Here is a 21842-nt window from a genome sequence, read left to right on the forward strand (position 1 = left end):
ATCAATGTGATTGGACCAGAACAAGCTATTTAGTAATGTTCACTCCTTGCAACCTGAAGCTCTCAAACCTCTCGACCTCAGCACCACTGATGTAAACAGGCACATGTTCATTGCATCTCCACACCAACCCCTTTTCCTGTAGGAAATGACTAGTTCTTTTGTTTGAATGACCTTGAGAAAGGTTGTTGTCCTTACTGTACACTTCAGATTCAGCCCACTATGGTGGTATTATATACACACCCATAGGAGTTAGAGCAGAATCTGGCTATGCTGTCATGAATGTTTAATGAGTAAGGAGCTGAGGGCACAACCTTGTGGGACCAGTTTGAGAATAATAGTGGTACTGACTGCAAGCTGTTGGTCAGGAAGACAGGGATACAGAAGCTCAGGTCCAGGAATTTGGGGGATGAATTCACATGGAATATCAAAACCAGGGCTGTAGTCAATAAACAATAGTTCATCATGGGCATTTGCCAGTCCAGATGCTCTAGAAATGTAGCGCTAGGGAGGTGGCATTTCCTTTGGACCCGTTTCATCCGTAGATCAATTGCAATGAGTTGAAGTTGGCCAGGAGACTGGAGTTGATGTACACCATTAAGGCACATTACCTTATATTTATTAAGCACCAGATGACAGTGGTCACCTTAAAGCAGGTGGCAACCTAAAATGGGGTAGGAAAGAGGTTAAATATCCTACATTATGTCTGAATCCATACTGAGACCTTTACTATATGATACAAATATCTTGGATGAAAACCTGAAAGGGCAGGTTAAAGAACTGCAGATTATACCAAGATTGATGCCATTATGGATAGTTCAAAAGATTGTCTTTGTTAGTCAAGGTATTGAATTCAAAAGTCACAATGTATTGTGAAGCTTTATACAATTCTGGTTAAACTGCATCTGGGGTATTGCATGCAATTCTCAATGCTCAGTTATAGGAAAGATACTGAGGTTTTGAAGAAGCTTCAACAATAGTTTATAAGGATGCTGCCCTGATTAAAGGGCATGAGCTACGGGGAAAGGCTGGACAGGATTTCTCTGGATGTCAAGGGCTGAGAGACCAAATAGAAGTTTGTGAAATTTAGCAAGAATTGTCAGCTTGTTTCTTTCCCCCCCCCCCCCAGGGTAGTAATATCTAATAATAGAGGGCATGGAATTAAGGCGGGGGGAGGGAGTTCAAGGAAGTGTGCAGGGAGTTTTCTTTCCCCCTGTTTAACAGCAGGTTCCCGTAATGCGCTGTCAGATGTGGTAGTGGAAGAAAATAGAGGCTCTTAAACAGGCAGATAATTGTGCAGAGAATGGTGGTATCTGGACATGCAGACAGAAGTGATTAATTAGTTAAATAAGTTCACCACAGCACCACAGGCCAAATGACCTGTTCCCATGCTCCAAAATCTCCTCATGGCTAATACTCTCCGGTCCAGGCAACATCTGGTAAATATTATCTTACTTTCTCCAAAGCCTCTGCATGCTTCCCATAATACAACAATTGCACACAATAATGTACTTTATATACAGGATTAGTGAAATGGCAACTACATTGTGTAGCATTATAGATGCTTGGTAGATATCAGGGCTAAGAATTTCCAACTGGGAATTGTGGGCATAACTTAGTCATGCAATCCATAACACAAGTCACCTCCAAGAACATGGGTACAACTTCTAGTTCTTATCAATCTTGACGACTGTCATGTAAACCAATTTTACTTTCTAACCACATCATTGGGTTGGCTGGTACAAACCAATGCACATATGCTGCCAAGGCTCGACTGAAAAATGCTACAAATTTGAAGATTTTAGAATCTTCAAGAGTTCTTGCCACAGTATTTAACTGCTTAAGTCAGATCTCAAAATACTACTATTTTCTTGGGAAGCATTTCTATATGGGGATTGAAGAATATTGATCAAAGATTTAAGGACATTTGCTGTTACATGTTCTAAATAGTCTACTAGTAGCTCTTTTACAGTAACATTTGCTAACCTATGCAAACTATTTTTGGCTTGCTTAGCCTCAATCCACTCACTGTGCAATTCAAAAAAATGATAACTATTTGTAAGCAGTATTTCTCAACTTCATACAACTTTCAAATTATAGATCAGTAAAAAATACCAACATTTAAAACTACAGGCGATTCTTATGTGTATTGCAGAATTATAGTTAATGAACAAATGTTAATATTTGCATTTCCACATTTCTATTTATCCAACACAAATGTCAACTTGGCAGCACACATTTACGCACAGCCACCATTTTAGACAAAAATTATAGATAGTTCGGAACTCCTATTCTGCATAGCAAGACAATATTGTACTGTATAGTCTAAAATCTGACAAATATTGACATTTCCTTATTACGATGGAATCCCTTCAAGACATGGTAGGTTACTGCTTTCACCACAATCACAAATCTTTAGCTCTCCAAGTTTGAATGGATACTACTGTATCTTTACTACACAATTTTTTTTACAGTGAAAACATAAGAATCAGAACACAAATTTCAGATATTTTAATATGCTCAAAACAAATCTTGGACAACAATTGCCAACATGTGCCATTTAAACAGGGATGTGACTACCATCAGTGAACAAAAGCTCCATGAGTAAATGTTCAAATTAGAAACCAACTTAAAACAATACAAGGCAAGGAAAAGTTGTGGAATTCTCATTCACTATGAAGAAAACCCTTCAAGTGTCTGCAACAAGCTCTTTGATGGGTCTTCATGAAAGATCCCTACTGTAATATTATAGTTTTCAAATAATCTTCTTTTCTACTAAGTTTTGGCAAGCAAAGGGCACTTGAACCAGTTGAATAATCATCTTAAGCATTGCTTTGTTTCATCTGTAATCTATTTAATGAACACAGAATGACTATCAGTATAGTTTGAAAATGAACAAAATTATTTTTTCTCATCTAGTAACTACCATTTACTTACTGTTGAGTATTCCTTGCATATATTCAATAACATAACCCATGTACTTGAAGTATAAACATACACCTTAAGCAAAACCATGGCCTTGAACATCTTTTTAAATTACAATGATAATGGGGGTGAGGGCTTTTTGTAATCTGCAGAAAACAAAATTGTTCTCCCTAAAGAACGGAGATTGAACAGGTGTTAACAATTGGGGCATTTACCTTAGAATGAATGCAGAGAAATTGTTTTGTCAACAAAGAACATTAGTATATAAAAGACACAGGTTTCACCATGGATGTACAGAAACATCTCTTCGCTTTCATCCCTACAATAGACCACCAGGTGAAAGCAAAGGAGTGATAAGAGCTCACAGCGAATTACAAGTATAAATTTAGATTTCAAAAGTGGAATTAGTTTTCTGCCTAAAAAATGAACGTTTGCAGGGTTTTAGTGAGTAATTAAGTGAAAAATAATTATATAGCTCTTCTAAAAAGGCGACAAAAGGCACAATGGGCAAAATGACTACCTTCAGTGCAGGATTTTATGGCTTCCCAGAAATCTAACTTAAATTACAAGATAAAAGCAAAATACTGCAGTTACTGGAAAACTTAAATAATGCTTAGCTGATCAAGCAGCAACTTGAAAGAGAAACAAGGTTAAGTTTGAGATCAATGACAGACACTAGTTTTTCTTCCAAAGATGCTACTTACCCCTCCGAGCATTCCCAACATTTTCTTTATTACATTAAAAATAGATATCCTTTTGGATCAATTTTACTTTGCAGCTATATTACAATTTCAAATGAACTCAGTTCAATTATGTCATTTTCATAGAAGTTAACAGCAAGAACCTGGAAATACATACATAAAACAGAAATGGGTACACAGCTGTGCTACAGAATTCCATTCTATTTAGAAGAAACAAGTCATCTCAATTGGATAATATATTGCCACGATGTGATCAGAGGCAGAGGATTTGTTCTAAGCAAATTGCTGACACAAGTCACATACTTAAAATAATAAACAAAAAGGCATGGGGGAAGTCAGCAGGCTGCATTTTATGAGAAATATTTATGTTCCTTTGGAAGCCAGACAGATAGTGCTACCTATAATAAGTCAACAGAAAAAGTAACTACATGTTAAGAACTGCAAGAGGAAAAATGAAAAGAGGGGATAAGACTTGAGTAAAGAACAAGACTGACCACTTTATGTAGTGACAAATATTTAACTTAATAGAAGACAATCATAATAAATGACTAGCACTAAAGAATCAAAATAGCATTCAGCACAGAAAAGATAACTTACTAAAAAATGTAATAATAGAAATAACGTATACAGATTAAGTGATAGTTTTTTCAAACTGACACTCTCATTAATATATTGCATATATGCAAGTACTTCTATGTATCAGAACCAAATTTATTTTCAAGTTTTCATTTTAAAAAACTCCTAACTTCAAAGTGAAATTCATTAGCAGATTGATCGCAAACCCATAGTGCACCCTACAAGTGTTGATGAATATTGAAGTATGAAAATAACATGCAAACCAGATATACATATTATGACAAATTTCATGTATCTGTATACATTTTCTTATTATTATAACAATATTGTGGCCATTTAAAGCTGTAATTTTGAAAGGGAATAGTTAAGATGCAACATTCATAAAAATGTATAAATTTATCAATTTCCTTTGGTTTATTGACTTCTTAAATTCCACTGCAGAAGCAGTTATGAAGTTGACCATGTGATTTTCCAAAACATGAAGCTAAATGTTTAATAATATAAATTAACCATTCAATAACTTTATCCTGAAAGTCACACAATTTAGGTTTTCAATGTGCACAAATAGACATAACATAAATAATAAATAACAAAAGTTTTCCACAGATGACAATTATCAAACAGCTCTAATGTTTGAAAAATCTGAAATATTATTCTGAATACAACTCCCAAAGAAAGAATATGATGCAGTGAGTTTATATTTGTCCCTTCAGACTTCATGACTGTCTTTGGATTTCCAGCATATCCAGTAACTTCCATTTGTTACAGCATTTAGAGAAACCCCTTAAAGCATACTATTAGCTTTATATAATAGATTGACATTGCAGTTGACCTTTCACCTAAACATTTGGGCTGTTTCCAAAGTCCACTGTAATGTTGGTATACAAAGGAAGTTCTTCTCTCTTAAGTAAACTATAGTCGATAGAATTCATTCCATCAGATCGCCATGACTTTGATACCTTCACTACCATGTCAAATCTGTAAAATAATCAAATTGTGTTGAATAGTCGGCTAGAATTGCGAATTTAAAAAGTCAAATTTTATCAAACCATGATCAGTGCCAGTAATTGCCTGCCTCTCTAATCTTGTTCTTATTAAATCAATACAGAGGGCCTACAAAGCTAATCCCAGCACCCCAGCTTTTAGCAGCACAGATTAAAGGGCATCAATGTCTCCAACAGATTACTTAAGGAGCCCTTGTAGTTCCTTAGTTTGTGACCAACAAAGTTTCATTCTAAAAATGTTAACAGTTACAGTTAATGTTTCTTCCCCTTTGCCTTCAGATTTCTTAATAGTCCTTGAACACCATCTCACTATGCCTTTTTTGCACTACTTATTTAATTTTGTTATAGTAACTTAGAGTAATTTGTTATTCCTGCATTGTACTGCTGCCACAAAACAAATTTCACAATTAAATCAGTGACAACAAATCTGATTCTGAACTCATTAGCCCTTTTTGAAGAACAAGGGGCTGAGAACATTTTATTTCACAATCTAATTTTAAGATTTGCTTCTTATTTTATTGGTAAAAGCAAAAAAAAAGACCAGAAAACATAATGTTTGCTAGAGTCAGAGACGTAGCATTTTGGCTATGACTCTGGCCCAAATGCCCATCCAAGCTAGTCCCATAACCTAAATATTTCCAATCCATGTACCTGTCCAATGGCCTTTTGGAGGTTATTGTACCCACCTCAACCATTTGCTTTGGCAGCTCATTTCATACACTGACCATTTACCATTTGATAAATTCCCCTTCAAGTTCTTGATTGCCAACTTTGGGGGAGGGGGCAGGGAAAACCAAGCGCATTCACCCTGTCTATGAAACACTTGATTTTATACATTCAGTAGCCATTTTATTAGGTTCACCTGCTTGTTAATGTAAAATATCTAATCAGTTAATCATGCGGCAGCAACTCAATGCATATAAGCATGCAGGCATGGTCATGACGCAGAGATTCAGTTGATATTGAGTCAAATTATCAGAATGAGGAAGAAATGTAATCTAAGCAACTTTGACCATGGAATGATTGTTAGTGTCGGACAATGTGGTTTGAGAAACTAAGAAATCTGTCCACTATCTTCCTATAATTCAGCCCCCACTCGCCCCCCCCCCCCCCCCAAAGTCCTGGCAACAACCTTTTAAAACTTCCCTATGTTCTTTCCAGTTTACAGCAGGAGTACAAAATCTGGACACAATATTCCAAAGGTAGCCTCACCAGCATATTGTACCACGATCTCTAAGTTCTATACCAAGTCCCCTGACTGATGGAAGGTCAGTGCGCCAAAAGCAACCTTCATTCACCCTCGCTCCATGTTCAGAAATCATGCACTTATACTTCAAGATCCCTTTGTTCTACAACACTCGTCCAGACCTTACCATTCACTATGAGTCTTACCTTGATTTGATTTTGCAAAGTGTAACATCTCACACCTATCAGAATTAAACTCCATTTGCCATTCAACACCCATTTACCCATTAGGAGGGATCTTGGGGAGAAAGTAGCTGTACCAGAATTACTTTTCATCTTCCTTTCCTATCAGGAAACAATTCTGTATTGACTTAAGTAACAAGTGCTCAAAGAAAGAAACAAATTTTCACTGCAAGTATGAAAGGAAATGGAAATCTAAGGTCAAAACCATCAATAACCGCCTTTTAATTAATTAATTGACAAAAATACAAATGGGTGCAAAACCAATTATACACCATCCCCGTCATAGTAAAGTTAAATTTGGAAGTCAAGTATAGAAAATACTTTTAAAAGTAATCAAAATATTGTCATTAAATTTGTAGTTTGTTTCAAATACCCATGTAGCTTATTTTACAAAATTAGTGAAACTGTATTCCTTAGTAAATACTGCAAAAGAATTAAAATACATTTTATATCACTGTTTTGAAATCTAAACTGGCCCAAAATTCCCACCACCGCTGCCTGTAAGGAGTTTGTAGTTCTCCCTGTTCATGTGTGGGTTTCTTCCAGGTGCTCCAGCTTCCTCCCACAATCCAAAGATGGATCAGTTGATAGGTTAGTTGGTCATTGTAAGTTGTCCCATGATTAGGCTAGGATTAAATAGTGGATTGTAGGTGTTGTGGCTCAAAGGGCTGGAAGGGCCTGTTCTGCACTGTGTATCAGTGAAATGAACTCAGGTAGCTGAAATGAAATTTCACCTCACCCTGCACCTAGTGAAAGCTGACTTGCAGATTAAAACCACTTTTGAAAGTACCTTTTCTCATTTTTTTCATTACCCACATCCATACTGTGTGTTATCATTTTGTAATGTCCAAGTGAGAGGGGTGTTCGAATTATCTTCATTCCTGCAAAGTAAATCCTAAATAAAAAAACAAACAAAATTATGATTTATTTACAAGTTGTTCCAATGTGAACCTCTGCACAATCACCCAGCTAGATGCTTGATTATCGCAAGGCTGATAGCTAATACTTTTCATAAATAACTTGCTTTAAGCATACATCATGGAGTTCAAATCAATAATCCAATTAATCATCTATTTAGTCTAACACACAGTTATCGATTTAGCCAATAATCATGGAAACAAATACTAATAAAGTTTAATAATACAAGAACAGTTCATAGATAATGAACAATGGCTGTATTTAATTGATCTGCCAGTAATAATGGGCTGCATTTCAATCACCCAGTATCGTTTTGAAAAGAATTTAGTTGAACGATTAAGCATTTTAAATAGAAACCTGTCGCTTACTAACTACAGCAGTTTATAGCATTACTTCTAAACAACAGTAAACCAAGCCATTTTAATAAATACAGTACTCTAAACTTCGACGCAAGTCTTACCTAGCAGAGATATCATCATCTTCTCCACCCCAACCCCAGTATGTGTTTGGGAAGCCATTAATTCGCATGTACTGATCAGGAGTCAAGGCTGAAACACCACCAAAATACATCCTATAAGGTAGCCTATAAAGATAATGGAAAAAATGCAGATGTCCCATTCAGTTTCATGCAATGAGATATCAAATTGCAGATAAAAACTGAAAATATTCTACTAGTGATATGGGGTAAGCTATATGGATATTCCTTAAAGACATGCAAAAAAAATGCTGCACACTCATGTATACTGAATTAACAAAAATAACTTTACCTTATCATACAACTGAGTTTAATGTAAATTGGAGGCAACTTGAAATTTATACACTGCGGGGATAGGCAAGACTATATTGATCTACTAACCATGAAGAGAGCAAATCACTTCAATTCAGCGCTTCCTAATATGAACATCACCCAGCCCCAGCTGTGACGAGAGAAACAACATTTCTGCCATAAGCACTATTTCATTCAAACAAGTTTAACACATATGAACAGCACAGGAAATGAATCAGGCAGAGTTAATATTCCACAAGAGCACCTTACTGAACCTTATATTCCCTTATTCATCTGCTTTTCAAACTTTGCCATAAATGGACCAATGTTTTTCTTGTTCATGGACATGGGTGTGTTGACTAGGACAGCACTTCCTACCTATCCCTAATTCACTTGAAGCAAACACTAGCTAGTTTAGAGTTAAGAATCAAGTGGTGTTCGGAATTTGGAGTCATATACAAATAAGACTGGTCAAAAATGAAATTTGTTCATCATTAGTGAAGCAGATGGTGAATGAACTGAGCGTTTTTGTGTCAGTCTTCATTTGGAATTCACCAGCAACATGCCAGAAAAATGAGTGTCAGGGGTCAGGATGTAAGTCACTATTATTCAGAAGATGCTTGAGAACCTGAATGGTCTGAAGATAGGCAAGTCACCTGAACCAGATGGTCTACACCCTAGAGTTCTGAAAGAGGTAGCTGAAGAGATTGTGGAAGCATTACTAGTGATTTTTCAAGAATAGGTACTGGAATGGTTCTGGATGACTGGAAAACTGCAAATTTATTTCACTCTAAGGAAGGGAGGCAAAAGATAAGCTATAGACCAGTTAGCCTGACTTCAGCAGTTGGCAAGATATTGGAGTTGATCATTAAGGATGAGGTTTTGGAGTCCTCAGAGGCACATGATAAAATTGGCCAAAATCAACATGGTTTCCTTAAGGGGAAACCTTGCCTACATATGTGGTTGAATTCTTTAAGGAAATAACAGGCAGCATAGACAAAGGAAAGTCAGTGGATTTTTAAGACCTTGACAAGGCACTGCACATGAGGCTGTGAAACAAGAGCCCATGGTATTAAAGGGAAGATACTAGCATGGACAGAAGATTGGCTGACTGGCAGAAGGCAGAGAAGGATTAAAGGGGACACAAGTGAATCTGTAGATGCTGGAAATAAATAAAAACACAATAAAAATAAATATAAACATAAAAATAAAAAAGAACACAAAATGCTGGCAGAACTCAGCAGGCCAGACAGCATCTATGGGAGGAGGTAGTGACAACGTTTCAGGCCGAAACCCTTCATCAGGAGTTATGAAGGGTTTCCGCCCGAAACGTTGTCACTACCTCCTCCCATAGATGCTGTCTGGCCTGCTGAGTTCTGCCAGCATTTTGTGTTTTTATTAGGATTAAAGGGGGTCTTTTTTGGTTTTCTGGCTGTCACTAATGGTGTTCCACAGGGAGTCGGTGCCAGGTTCAATATTTTTCACATTATATGTTAACGACCTGGATAATGGAATTGATGGCTTTGTGGTCAGGAGTGCAGATGATAAAATGTGAAGGGGAAAGTAGTGTCGAGGAAACGGAGTCTGCAGAAGGACTTGGACAAATTAGAAGAATGGTCAAACAAGTGGCGGTTGGAATACAGTGTAGGAAGTGTATGGTCATGCAGTTTAGTAGAAGGAAAAAAGGCAAAGATTATTTTCTAAATGAGGAACAAATTCAGAATCAGGTTTAATATCACTGGCATATGTCATGAAATTAGTTTTTATGTGGCAATATATAATAAAATGAAATTTTATATATTTAAAAAATAAATTAAATTAGTACAAAACGAAAAAAAGTAATGATGTAATGTTCATGGGTTCAAAAATCTGATGGACGAGGGGGAGCTGATCCTGAATCAGTGAATGTGTGCTTTCAGGCTCCTGTACAAAAGTGTAAGAGACTTGGGAGTCATAGTGCAGAATTCCTTAAAAGTTAACTTCCAGATTGAGTTGGTAGTAAGGAAAGCAAATGTGATGTTAGCATTCATTTCCAGAAGACTAGAATATAAAAGTAGGGACATAATGCTGAGCCTTTATAAGGCACATATTAGGAATGTTGTGATCAGTTTCAGGCCCCATTTCTAAGAAAGGATGGGTTGACATTGCACAGGGATCAGAGGTTGCTTATGAGAATGATCACAGGAACAAAAGGGTTAACACACGAGAGCATATGATTGCTGTGGGCATGTACTCACCAGAATTTAGAAGAATGAGGGGATCTCATTGAAAGCTACAATACATTGTAAGGCCTAAATAAAGTGAACTTGAAAAGGATGTTTCCAATATCGGGAGAGTGCCAGTGAATACAGCCTCGGAATAGAACAACGTCCCTTTAGAACAGAGATGAGGAATTTCTAAATCCAGAGGGTGGTGGATCAGTGGAAATCACTGCCACAGTCAGCTGTGGAAGCCAAGTTGATTGGTATATTTAGAACAGAGGTTGATAAGATCTTCATTAAAAGGACATCAAAGGTTACAGGGAGAAGGCAGAACTGGGTTGAGAGGGGAAAATAAGTCAGCCATGTTCACATGGCCCACAGACTTAATGGGCCAAAATTAATAGGTCTTTCCTTTCAGCATTATTTTTTTCATTTTCACTAATGGATGTGATCAGGTGTATTTTAAAACATAGAATAGTACAGCACATTACAGGCCCTTCAGCCCACAATGTTGTGCCGACCCTCAAACCCTGCCTTCCATATAACCCCCCACCTTAAATTCCTCCATATACCTGTCAAGTAGTCTCTTAAACTTCAGTAGTGTATCTGCCTCCACCACTGACTCAGGCAGTGCATTCCACACACCAACCACTCTGAGTGAAAAACATTCCTCTAATATCCCCCTTGAACTTTCCACCCCTTACTTTAAAACCATGTCCTCTTGTACTGAGCAGTGGTGCCCTGGGGAAGAGGCACTGGCTGTCCACTCTGTCTATTCCTCTTAATATCTTGTACACCTCTATCATGTCTCCTCTCATCCTCCTCCTCTCCAAAAAGTAAGGCCCTAGCTCCCTTAATCTCTGATCATAATCCATACTCTCTAAACCAGGCAGCATCATGGTAAATCTCCTCTGTACCCTTTCCAATGTTTCCACATCCTATACTGAGGCGACCAGAACTGGACACAGTACTCCAAGTGTGACCTAACTAGAGTTTTATAGAGCTGCATCATTACATCGCGTCTCTTAAACTCTACCCCTCGACTTATGAAAGTTAACACCCCATAAGCTTTCTTAACCACCCTAGCTATCTGTGAGGCAACTTTCAGGGATCTGCGGACATGTACCCCCCCAGATCCCTCTGCTCCTCCACACTACCAAGTATCCTGCCATTTACTTTGTACTCTGCTTTGGAGTCTGTCCTTCCAAAGTGTACCACCTCACACTTCTCCAGGTTCAACTCCATCTGCCACTTCTCAGCCCAATTCTGCATCCTATCAATGTCTCTCTGCAATCTTCTACAATCGTCTACACTATCTACAACACCACCAACCTTTGTGTCGTCTGCAAACTTGCCAACCCACCCTTATACCCCCACATCCAGGTCGTTAATAAAAATCACAAAAAGTAGAGGTATCAGAACAGATCATTGTGGGACACCACTAGTCACAACCCTCCAATCTGAATGTACTCCCTCCACCACGACCCTCTGCCTTCTGCAGGCAAGCCAATTCTGAATCCACCTGGCCAAACTTCCCTGGATCCCATGCCTTCTGACTTTCTGAATAAGCCTACCGTGTGGAACCTTGTCAAATGCCTTACTAAAATCCATGTAGATCACATCCACTGCACTATCCTCATCTATATGCCTGGTCACCTCCTCAAAGAACTCTATCAGGCTTGTTAGACATGATCTTCCCTTCACAAAGCCATGCTGACTGTCCCTGATCAGACCATGATTCTCTAAATGCCCATAGATCCTATCTCTAAGAATCTTTTCCAACAGCTTTCCCACCACAGACGTAAGGCTCACTGGTCTATAATTACCTGGACTATCCCTACTACCATTTTTGAACAAAGGGACAACATTTGCCTCCCTCCAATCCTCTGGTACCATTCCTGTGGACAACAAGGACGTAAAGATCCTAGCCAGAGGTTCAGCAATCTCTTCCCTTGCCTCGTGGAGCAGCCTGGGGAATATTCCGTCAGGCCCCGAGGGCTTATCCATCCTAATGTATTTTAACAACTCCAACGCCTCCTCTCCCTTAATATCAACATGCTCCAGAACATCAACCTCAGATTGTCCTCACCGTCATCAAGTTCCCTCTCATTGAATACCGGAGAAGTATTCATTGAGGACCTCGCTCACTTCCACAGCCTCCAGGCACATCTTCCCACCTTTATCTCTGATCGGTCCTACCTTCACTCCTGTCATCCTTTTGTTCTTCACATAATTGAAGAATGCCAGGGGGTTTTCCTTTACCATACTCGCCAAAGCCTTCTCATGCCCCCCTTCTTGCTCTTCTCAGCCCCTTCTTAAGCTCCTTTCTTGCTATCCTATATTCCTCAATAGACCCATCTGATCCTTGCTTCCTAAACCTCACGTATGCTGCCTTCTTCCACCTGACTAGATTTTCCACTTAACTTGTCACCTATGGTTCCTTCACCCTACCATTCTTTATCTTCCTCACCGGGACAAATATATCCCTAACATCCTGCAAGAGATCCCTAAACATCGACCACATGTCCACAGTACATTTCCTGCAAAAACATCATCCCATTTCACACCCACAAGTTCTAGCCTTATAGCCTCATAATTTACCCTTCCCCAATTAAAAATTTTCTTGTCCTCTCTGATTCTATCCTTTTCCATGATAATGCTAAAGGCCAGGGAGCAGTGATCACTGTCCCCCAGATGCTCACCCACTGACAGATCTGTGACCTGACCCAGTTCGTTACCTAATACTAGATCTAGTATGGCATTCCCCCTAGTCAGCCTGTCAACATACTGTGACAGGAATCCATCCTAGACACACTTAACAAACTCTGCCCCATCTAAACCCTTGGAACTAATCAAGTGCCAATCAGTATTAGGGAAGTTAAAGACACCCATGATAACAACCCTGCTATTGTGGAAAGGTGCAAAAATCTGCCTCCAAATCTGCTCCTTGGTATCTCTGCTGCTACCAGGGGGCCTATAGAATACCCCCAGTAGAGTAACTGCTCCCTTCCTGTTCCTGACTTCCACCCATACTGACTCAAAAGAGGATCCTGCTACATTATCCACCCTTTCTGCAGCTGTAATAGTATCCCTAATTAGTAATGCCACCCCTCCTCCCCTTTCCCCCCTCTCTATCCCTTTTAAAGCACTGAAATCCAGGAATATTGAGAATCCATTTCTGCCCTGGTGCCAGCCAAGTCTCTGTAATGGCTACTACATCATAATTCCATGTATGTATCCAAGCTCTCAGTTCATCACCTTTGTTCCTGATGCTTCTTGCATTGAAGTACACACACTTTAGCCCTTCTACCTTACTACCTTTACACCCTTTATTGTGCTTCTCTTTCCTCAAAGCCTCTCTATATGTTAGATCTGGCTTTACTCCATGCACTTCTTTCACTGCTCTATCGCTCTGGGTCCCATCCCCCTTGCAAATTAGTTTAAACCCTCCCGAACCATGCTAGCTGGTTAGTTTTCTTCTCATGTGGAAACAACTACATCTACAGTATCCAAGTCTTACATCTTAAAAATCATTAGCCCTCACATCATCTCATGTCTAAATAGGCCTAATGATTCAAGTTTAAGATTCAATTTTTTTCTGATGGTTTTAATTTTTAAGCATTAGTATTGTTTTGTACCATTGCCATTGATCTCCAAATCCTTTGTATAACAGTGCTCAGTGTGATTTATGTTTCATGTTTAATTTGACTACCATTTTTCATTCACAATTCTTTGCAAATGATCACCAGTGCTCATGTGTTAGAATACGTGTTAGAATTGGTTTAACTGTGCAGTTTCTCTTGCTTTTCTACTCAATATAGCATCTTGTATGGAGTAAAAATCTCAATTCAGCTTTTAAATTTAAACATTTCCCCACTATGAAAATGTGGCAATTACAAACTAATTTTGACATATATAAAATTTAATATTACCATCCTTCAGTGCAATGCTTCAAATCTCAAGCCTTCAACCTTAACATAAATATCAGTTGTACACGAGATTAGTAATATGAACACCATTGAATAGATGAGTCAGGTATGCATCAAACAAAAATAGAAAGAGCAACTGCAACCAAACTCCAACACAACTCTTGTTAACTGAAATACATCTGGATACATGTGAGTAAACTAGGGCTTATTAATGTAGATCAAATTAATGTGTACTATTTGGAAGTGAATACATCTTCAGATTTAATATGCCTTTAACTATTGCAGTACAAGTTTCTCAAGGCCTGGCAAAGTTACCAAAGAGGAGGAGGGATGCTTCAGAAATTCACAATTGTTCTTAAACCAGATCAATTAGTCTCAAAAAGACTTAGCTCTCAAACTTAGTAGCTCACTTCCTTTAGGAATAATTAGTTGGGATTCCTTCAGCAAAGAACTTGAGCCTGACAGCAGCAAAACAGGAAAAATCATGGAATGGAATGGCTGCATTTGGCTGCTGACATGGTTGCTACCCATTAACTATTCTTACATTATGTAATTTCAACATCTAAGACGGTGGGTTAAAGTGTGAGAAACATTACAATGCATTTTCACCACTATTTTGGTGTCCACCTATCTCAAGGATCTGAAAAAATAAAAAAACAAAATATGCATGCTCACATCTGCACTTCATAGAGAATATGATCCAAAAATGCAGCAAAATAGGGGGAAAAAGCTTGATACAAGGATTATCCAACCTAACAGGTTCAGCCTTGCCAGTGGCCATCACCTCAGTAATCCATTCCAATAATGGCAGACAATCTCCCGCAAAAGACACACATCGCTCTGTCTAGCTGAAAGCGATATTTACCCTACAAAAGCACTTATCAGATAAAATGCTGGGCAAGTAGCTGTAGTGAGTAGCAGTGAATGCAAGCTTGAGATGTGGAAATCAGGTCTGCAGTAATGCAGACTCTAAACATCTGTAATTTTAGTATGACTCATTTGACATAACTTTGATAGAAATGTACTTATTCTGAAGATTAAAAGTGTAGTCACTAAATACAACATTTGGAAATGACTAACTTTATTGCTGTGGCTTTCTGCTCCCATTTCCTTCTGAGCTCATTCGTAAGCAACTCTAAACATCCCCCCCGCCGCCACATACCTCACAATATAGGACAATTCATCTGGTTTGCACCATCTCCACCAATCCTTTAATGCAGTATCAAAAAACTCAATCATTCATCACCAATTATTATCACTCTTACAACCAGCTTTTTGGGACGTGGAGATCACTTGCAAGGTCAACTTTTATTGCCTGTCTCCAACTGTTTTTTTGCTATTGGAATATGCACATTTAGGAATGCAAATTTTTTCCTAACTTGCACAACAGCTTGCTGCCCTTGCACTTTAGCAGAAGTTGTGGATCTGGAAGTTCCAAATAACTTCCTGTAGTAACAGCTTGTAGCTTTGCTTGCAACCAGGCAACTGCCTTTTAAGATGTTTGATTAGTCTTAAGCTACATCCACACTAGACCAGATAATTTTGAAAACGCCGGTTTCGCGTAAAAACGATAGGCATCCACACTAGACGTTTTTTAAAATATCTCTGTCCACATTGAAATGGAGATTTTGGCAAATCTTCTCCTACTGCGCATGCGCAGGACACATCTACTGAAAACAAGCGACATGTTTGGTGTCGAATCTCACTGTGAAAATGCATGTTCGTGCAGTTAGACTAGAAAAACTTAAATGACGGGCAGCTGTTGGCTTTCGCGCAAGAGGACTTAAAAGTTAAAAAAAAAAACACAAATATTGGAGTGTATGGGAGGCAACTGACAGGGAGTTCACAGACAGTATAAACCGGCTGATGACGAACATTGAAAAACTGACTAACTGTTGCATTAATAAAGCACCTTGTTAAATGTGTACAACATGTCTGCATCAGTATTATCTTGTATTTCTATACAATGTTACATTAGGCTGTTATACATCTATTGTCAGAAGTACTTGCATAAATAAGTAAACCACCTTCATATGAGCAAGGACAGAAAACAGGACAAAATGAGTATACTTATTTACTCAGTAAGTTATGGGTCAACGTATTTGGTGAGTACATTTCTAACTCTTCTGGTTTCAGTCTCGTTGCTGTCTGTTCTGAAATTGTTAAGATTATGTGGGGGGTTGCGTTCAGAAAAACAATGAAATGGCGCGCTGCCGTCTGACAGCATTTTCAGATTTCTCCAGTTACCCTGTCCACACTGATCTGCCCAAGCGGCATTTTCAAAATTACACACCCTGGACAGCGTATCTGAAAAGCTCTGGTTTCGGGGGACGAAAACGCCATTTTAGTGTGGATGGAGGGCAAAAACGAAGAGAAAAAGCTTCAGTTACAGTTTTATCTGGTGTAGTGTGGACGTAGCCTTAACTAACCGCTCAACATTGGCAATCTACTGATGCATGCAATCAGAAAGCAGTTGGCACTCTGGATCCTCGAAACATTAAGAGAACATTGAGAGTTCATTACAATCAACAGATAAAAGTTTATTGAACATTTCAATCCCCTTATCCTGTCTCTATGGAATTTAGCTACTTTCCATTTTTCACTCATGGTCCTTCAAAAGTCAACACATTTTCAAAACAAAAAAAAATCCTGGTGAAAAACTTAGGATGCATATTTTTATAAAAAAATCAAAAGCAAATCAAGATGAGGGTAATCAACTTTCTCTTTTCACCTATGCTGCCTGAATGGCTATGATGCAGAGATTTTTTTTGTCTTTAAATATCTGATATCATAAAAGACCCTTCACTTTTTGACAATACCACAGCCAGAGAGAATGCCTTTGGTAACTTTGATAAGTGCCATTCTGCTTGTGTAACAAAGGTGGAAAATGCTTTTGAGGAATTCAAACAAGATCAAGGACATGAATTGGGGAGACTACACTTTGATTATGCACTTGATAGGAAAAGAGATGCTGAAGATGGCAGTATTTTCTTTAAAAACAGTGAACATTTTAAAAAGTATATATGCAAGAACACCATTGCCATCAGTAAATATGGGGCTCAGCAAGGAAAAGGTGGGTCATCAGGAGAAAAGCAAGAGAATGACCAGAGGCAGAAAATGATCTCTCCAAGGTTATCATGTACAGCATCAGGGGAGATAAGATTCAACCTATAAAAAAAAAGTTCAAAATTGACAAGGAGCAAAATTGGGCTCAGGACTCAGGAAGTAGGAAATTAACCAAGACAGTAGAAAAGAAATCCATGAGCTCTTCATATTTGTTAAAGGTGAACATGGAGAAATGAGAAACATTTAAGGAAGCTGCAGTAGAAAATCCAGTTTATTTTTGCCCCTCTGAATAATCCTTCAGTAGTGAGCAGCTTGGCAGACACTAGTGCTTTATGGTCTAGCCAAATATGGTATTGAATGATTAGACCATTTGTTCAAAAATTGCCTTCATGTCTGGGTCCACTAAACTTCAAGAAATGATAGTTTGGGTCATACTATGCGAAGCAGTTAGGACAAAAGTGAAAACTCATTTAATAGAGACCAAATCAATAAAGATAGAAAACAGTTGAACATTAATAACTCTGGAGCGATCATATTAAATGAGAGGTCAATAACCATAAATGAAATAAGGTAAAATAGCAGGGGCGGAAAAAAACAACTATAAAAAAGTAGAAATGCTAAATTGATCCTTCCAACTGAAGTGTGGAGTTAATAATTATTAATGAAATGATAAAGAACTGGAATTAAAATTAATGATAGTGTCAAATATGCAGGTGATTTTTAAATGTGTACTAAGCTTTATAAATGTTGACAGGAAGAACCAGGTCTTTAGTTTAAAGACAAGTATGCTTGCCACCAAAATGACAATAACAAAAACAAAATACATGCACAGAAAAATAAAGTATAACTGAACCCAAAAATTGTCTGTGGACACAAAAACAAAATACAATTTCCCGAAGACCCTAAGCTTCCAACTGTGCTGCACTACATTACTAAAAAACTTAAAGGCAGTCTCCAAAGATGAATTTTGCTAGTATAGTATTTTAAGTTGATACCTTAAAAAAAAGCTGAAGTTATTTAGTGATGAGTTCTACTAACAGTGTAACATAATTCCAAAGCCAAACCTAAGTAACTTTTTAACAACTAAGCTTGACTACACATACAAAGTGGTTAGCCACAGATTAAATTTCAGTTTCTTCCCTGAAGTGAGACGATTTTCCAGTGCAATGTTTTAATCAGTTTATGTTGGTGAACAAATGGTTCAGAATCTTTCAAATGAGATAGTACATTGGGGACACCAAGGCCAAATTAGATATTACTAGAGCAAAAAACCAAATTGCAATCCAGTAGTTCTAAAAAAAGACAAAAGGAATAGCATTTACTGTGCGTTCCTTGGAACCAAGAAATGAAAAGCCCAAATTATGATTAATAATTAATGACACATCACACTACTTTCAATGGTGGAAAGAAAGTTATAATGAAATGCAGCATCTGCCATAAGAGTGCATTACATTAGTAGCAGTCAGTCTAGTAAGTAGTTGAATTATCTGCAATAACAGTTAATAAAATATATAAGAATGAGAAAATAATTATTTGTTCCTGTAATTTTCAATACCTGTACTTGAATTTATTCATAGCACTGGATACATGCTTGGGGTATCTTTTATTACAAACGTACAAATTGTGATCATTCTCAGGAATTAGGTCAACATCATGTAGAAACAGACAGTCCCAGTCTTCATCCTTAAGTGCTTCTCTCACTCCAACATTAAGCAGTTTTGCTCTGTTAAATGTACGATTTCCGGTCTGAAGAGAAAATAATTTGCATTCAAACAAAATATATAAACAAGTGTAACCAGTCTTGCATTATGTAATTAAGTGATATGCTGGAAAATAAAGTCATTGGCATAAACAATTCAATTTCAAAACACTTGGTCAACTTTCAAACTGTCATTATAGTCTTAACCGTACCAAAAATTAACATTGTAATGCAACAAGTCACATTAAAATCAGAATCCCAGTGCAAATTTTCCAGTTAGTTGCCTTCTAGTTTATCAGAAACTAGAAACATTTGACTGGACAGTTTTTAAACTTAAAAAAAAAAGTGCAACCATAGATAAAATAGCCCCATTCTGCTGCTGCAAGGTGCCACAAATTATGGAGCAGGATTGAACCTATCATTCAAAGTACAAAGTATGCACATGTACACTATATACAACCTTGAAATTTGACTTCCTACACCCATAAAATCAAGTAAACCCAATAGAACCAAATAAAAAGACTGTCAAACTCCCAATGCGCAAAAAAACAACACATTGTGCAAATAAAAACAAAACAAATACCACTCAGAACTAAAGTTCATGAAGGTGAGTCCACAGCGACGGAGTCAGTTCAGCGATGCAGCCAGTCCAGCAGCCCATTTGTTGTAGTCCGCAACTTCAGTTCAACGCAGAGCTGAGTAAACCTCATGGAGCAGCGAACAAAACACTAACACGTTTCTCACCTCCAGCCCAGATACCTTGACCTTTTCAATCTAGCCCAGCACTTAAATTGCCTAAACATCGGCTCATCGTTATAGGGATAGTGATTGGCAATAAGGATAATTACACAAGTCTAGGAACAATGGATTGTCTCAAACCCTTCTGCAACTTGCATCAATCTGAATTTAATCTCTTGACCAAGTTTGGCATTTAGTGTTTAATACCACTAACACAAATCCAAAACTCAATTCTTAAATTTTCAATTGATCAGCCTCAGTGATGTTTGAAGAGAGTTCCAGACTTCACTATTTAATTTCAAGCATTCCTGACATTTTTTTAAAATCAAGTATGCCTCTTTTAAGGCATTGAATAAAGAGTCAGAGGTCATTTACCCCCATCATACCCCAGTGGATCTTGGAAAAGACGCATATCCATTCCCCTGCCCACTCCTGCCAGCCCTTCTGTAAGCACTTTCTTCAAAAGAAAGGGCAAATTGAAATTTATTTACATTGTTTCCACAACATCTAAGCAGTACATTACAAAATCACATCATTGCCTTCCTGTGTTTATCTAAAATCCTGGGCAACAAGTCTTATTATTCATCACAAAAAAGTTCTTTATCAAAATCCCTCCCATTATTTACTATATTACATCTCTTAACATTTTTTGTTCCAGGGTGCTGCTAGAATAAACAGTTTTTGCTAGATTCCATCAACTTCTTTGTCATCTGAAACAGAATATAGAACAATACAGCACAGCATTGTTCATACCCTTCAATCTGACCTATTAAAAAACCTACTCCACCATCAATCTAATCTTTCCTTCCTACACATCCCATAACCCTCAATTTTTCATACATCCATGAGCCTAAGAGTCCCAATTGTATTGGCCTCTAACACCAGGCCTGGCAGTGCATTCCAGGCACATACCACTGTGTAAAATAAAAAAACTACTTCTGACGTCTTCCAGAAACTCCTAAACTTCCCTCCACTCACCCTAAACAGATGTCTCCTGGTATTGTCTATTACCATCCTGGGAAAACGGTAAATGCTGTCTACTCTATTTATGCTTCTCAATCTTTCATGTCACCTTTATCAAGTCATCTCTCATGTTCTGACTCTCTATAGAGGACAGACATAGCTGGCTACACCTTTCCTCACCAGATAGCATTCCAAGCAGCATTTATTGGAGTATAAAAGTATAAACTTTAACTATGAAGTCAGTTATTTGCTATGCATGTACTCAATTTAGTAGAATGAAATCTTAGGAATGTAGAGGTAGCTAAAGAGCTAAAGAAATGTAGATTAGAACATTGCTCAGTTCTGAGTTTGCTATTTGCTATGCATGCACCCAATTTGGTAGGAGACTGCAGTCTTAAGATGACAATGGTGTGTTATTGAGAGGTAGCTAAAGAACTAAAGAAATGTAGATTAGAACATTGCTCAGTTCTGAGTTTATTATTTGCTATGCACAATGTACCTGCAGCACATGTAAAATGCAACTAGAGATTGCTATAAAAGCTGCTGTGTCCGAGGATCGGTGGGCAATCAGCGACTAGCTCAATGACTGTCTCAGCTTTGATTTGCAAATTAAAGTTTAACCCTTCTTGAAGAATCTTCTGCGTCTCCTGGTCATTTGTAAGGCACGAAAAACCACGACACATTCTGGTCTCTCTCTGAAGCTTCAATATCCCTCCATTAAAGAAGCAACCAGAACTGAACACAATACTCTATGTCTGACCTAGAGTTTCATAAAGCTGCTAAATTTCTTCATGACGCTTGAACTCAAATCACCCTACTTATGAGTATTAAAGAAAATCTGCAGATGCTGGAGATCCAAGCTACACACAAAATGCTGGAGGAATTCAGTAGGCCAGGCAGCACCTATGAAAAATAGTACAGGCGATGTTTA

The 21842-nt window shown here is 37.9% G+C and overlaps 1 protein-coding gene across 1 annotated transcript in view; it reads right to left on the bottom strand.

Annotated features, from left to right (window-relative positions):
* Positions 1–2493: 2493 nt before the first annotated feature.
* LOC140726673 (beta-1,4-galactosyltransferase 3-like) overlaps positions 2494–21842 on the bottom strand; it is a 28070-nt gene continuing 8721 nt past the window's right edge. The window contains exons 3-6 of the mRNA XM_073043353.1: positions 19067–19257; positions 8010–8132; positions 7422–7526; positions 2494–5177 (exon numbers count right to left, since the gene is read on the bottom strand). Of these exons, the coding sequence (XP_072899454.1) occupies positions 5039–5177; positions 7422–7526; positions 8010–8132; positions 19067–19257 (558 nt within the window). The 3' untranslated portion in view covers positions 2494–5038. The remainder of the gene's footprint in view (positions 5178–7421; positions 7527–8009; positions 8133–19066; positions 19258–21842) is intronic.

Source organism: Hemitrygon akajei, chromosome 4 (assembly GCF_048418815.1).
Source record: "Hemitrygon akajei chromosome 4, sHemAka1.3, whole genome shotgun sequence".
NCBI classification, from domain to species: Eukaryota; Metazoa; Chordata; class Chondrichthyes; order Myliobatiformes; family Dasyatidae; genus Hemitrygon; species Hemitrygon akajei.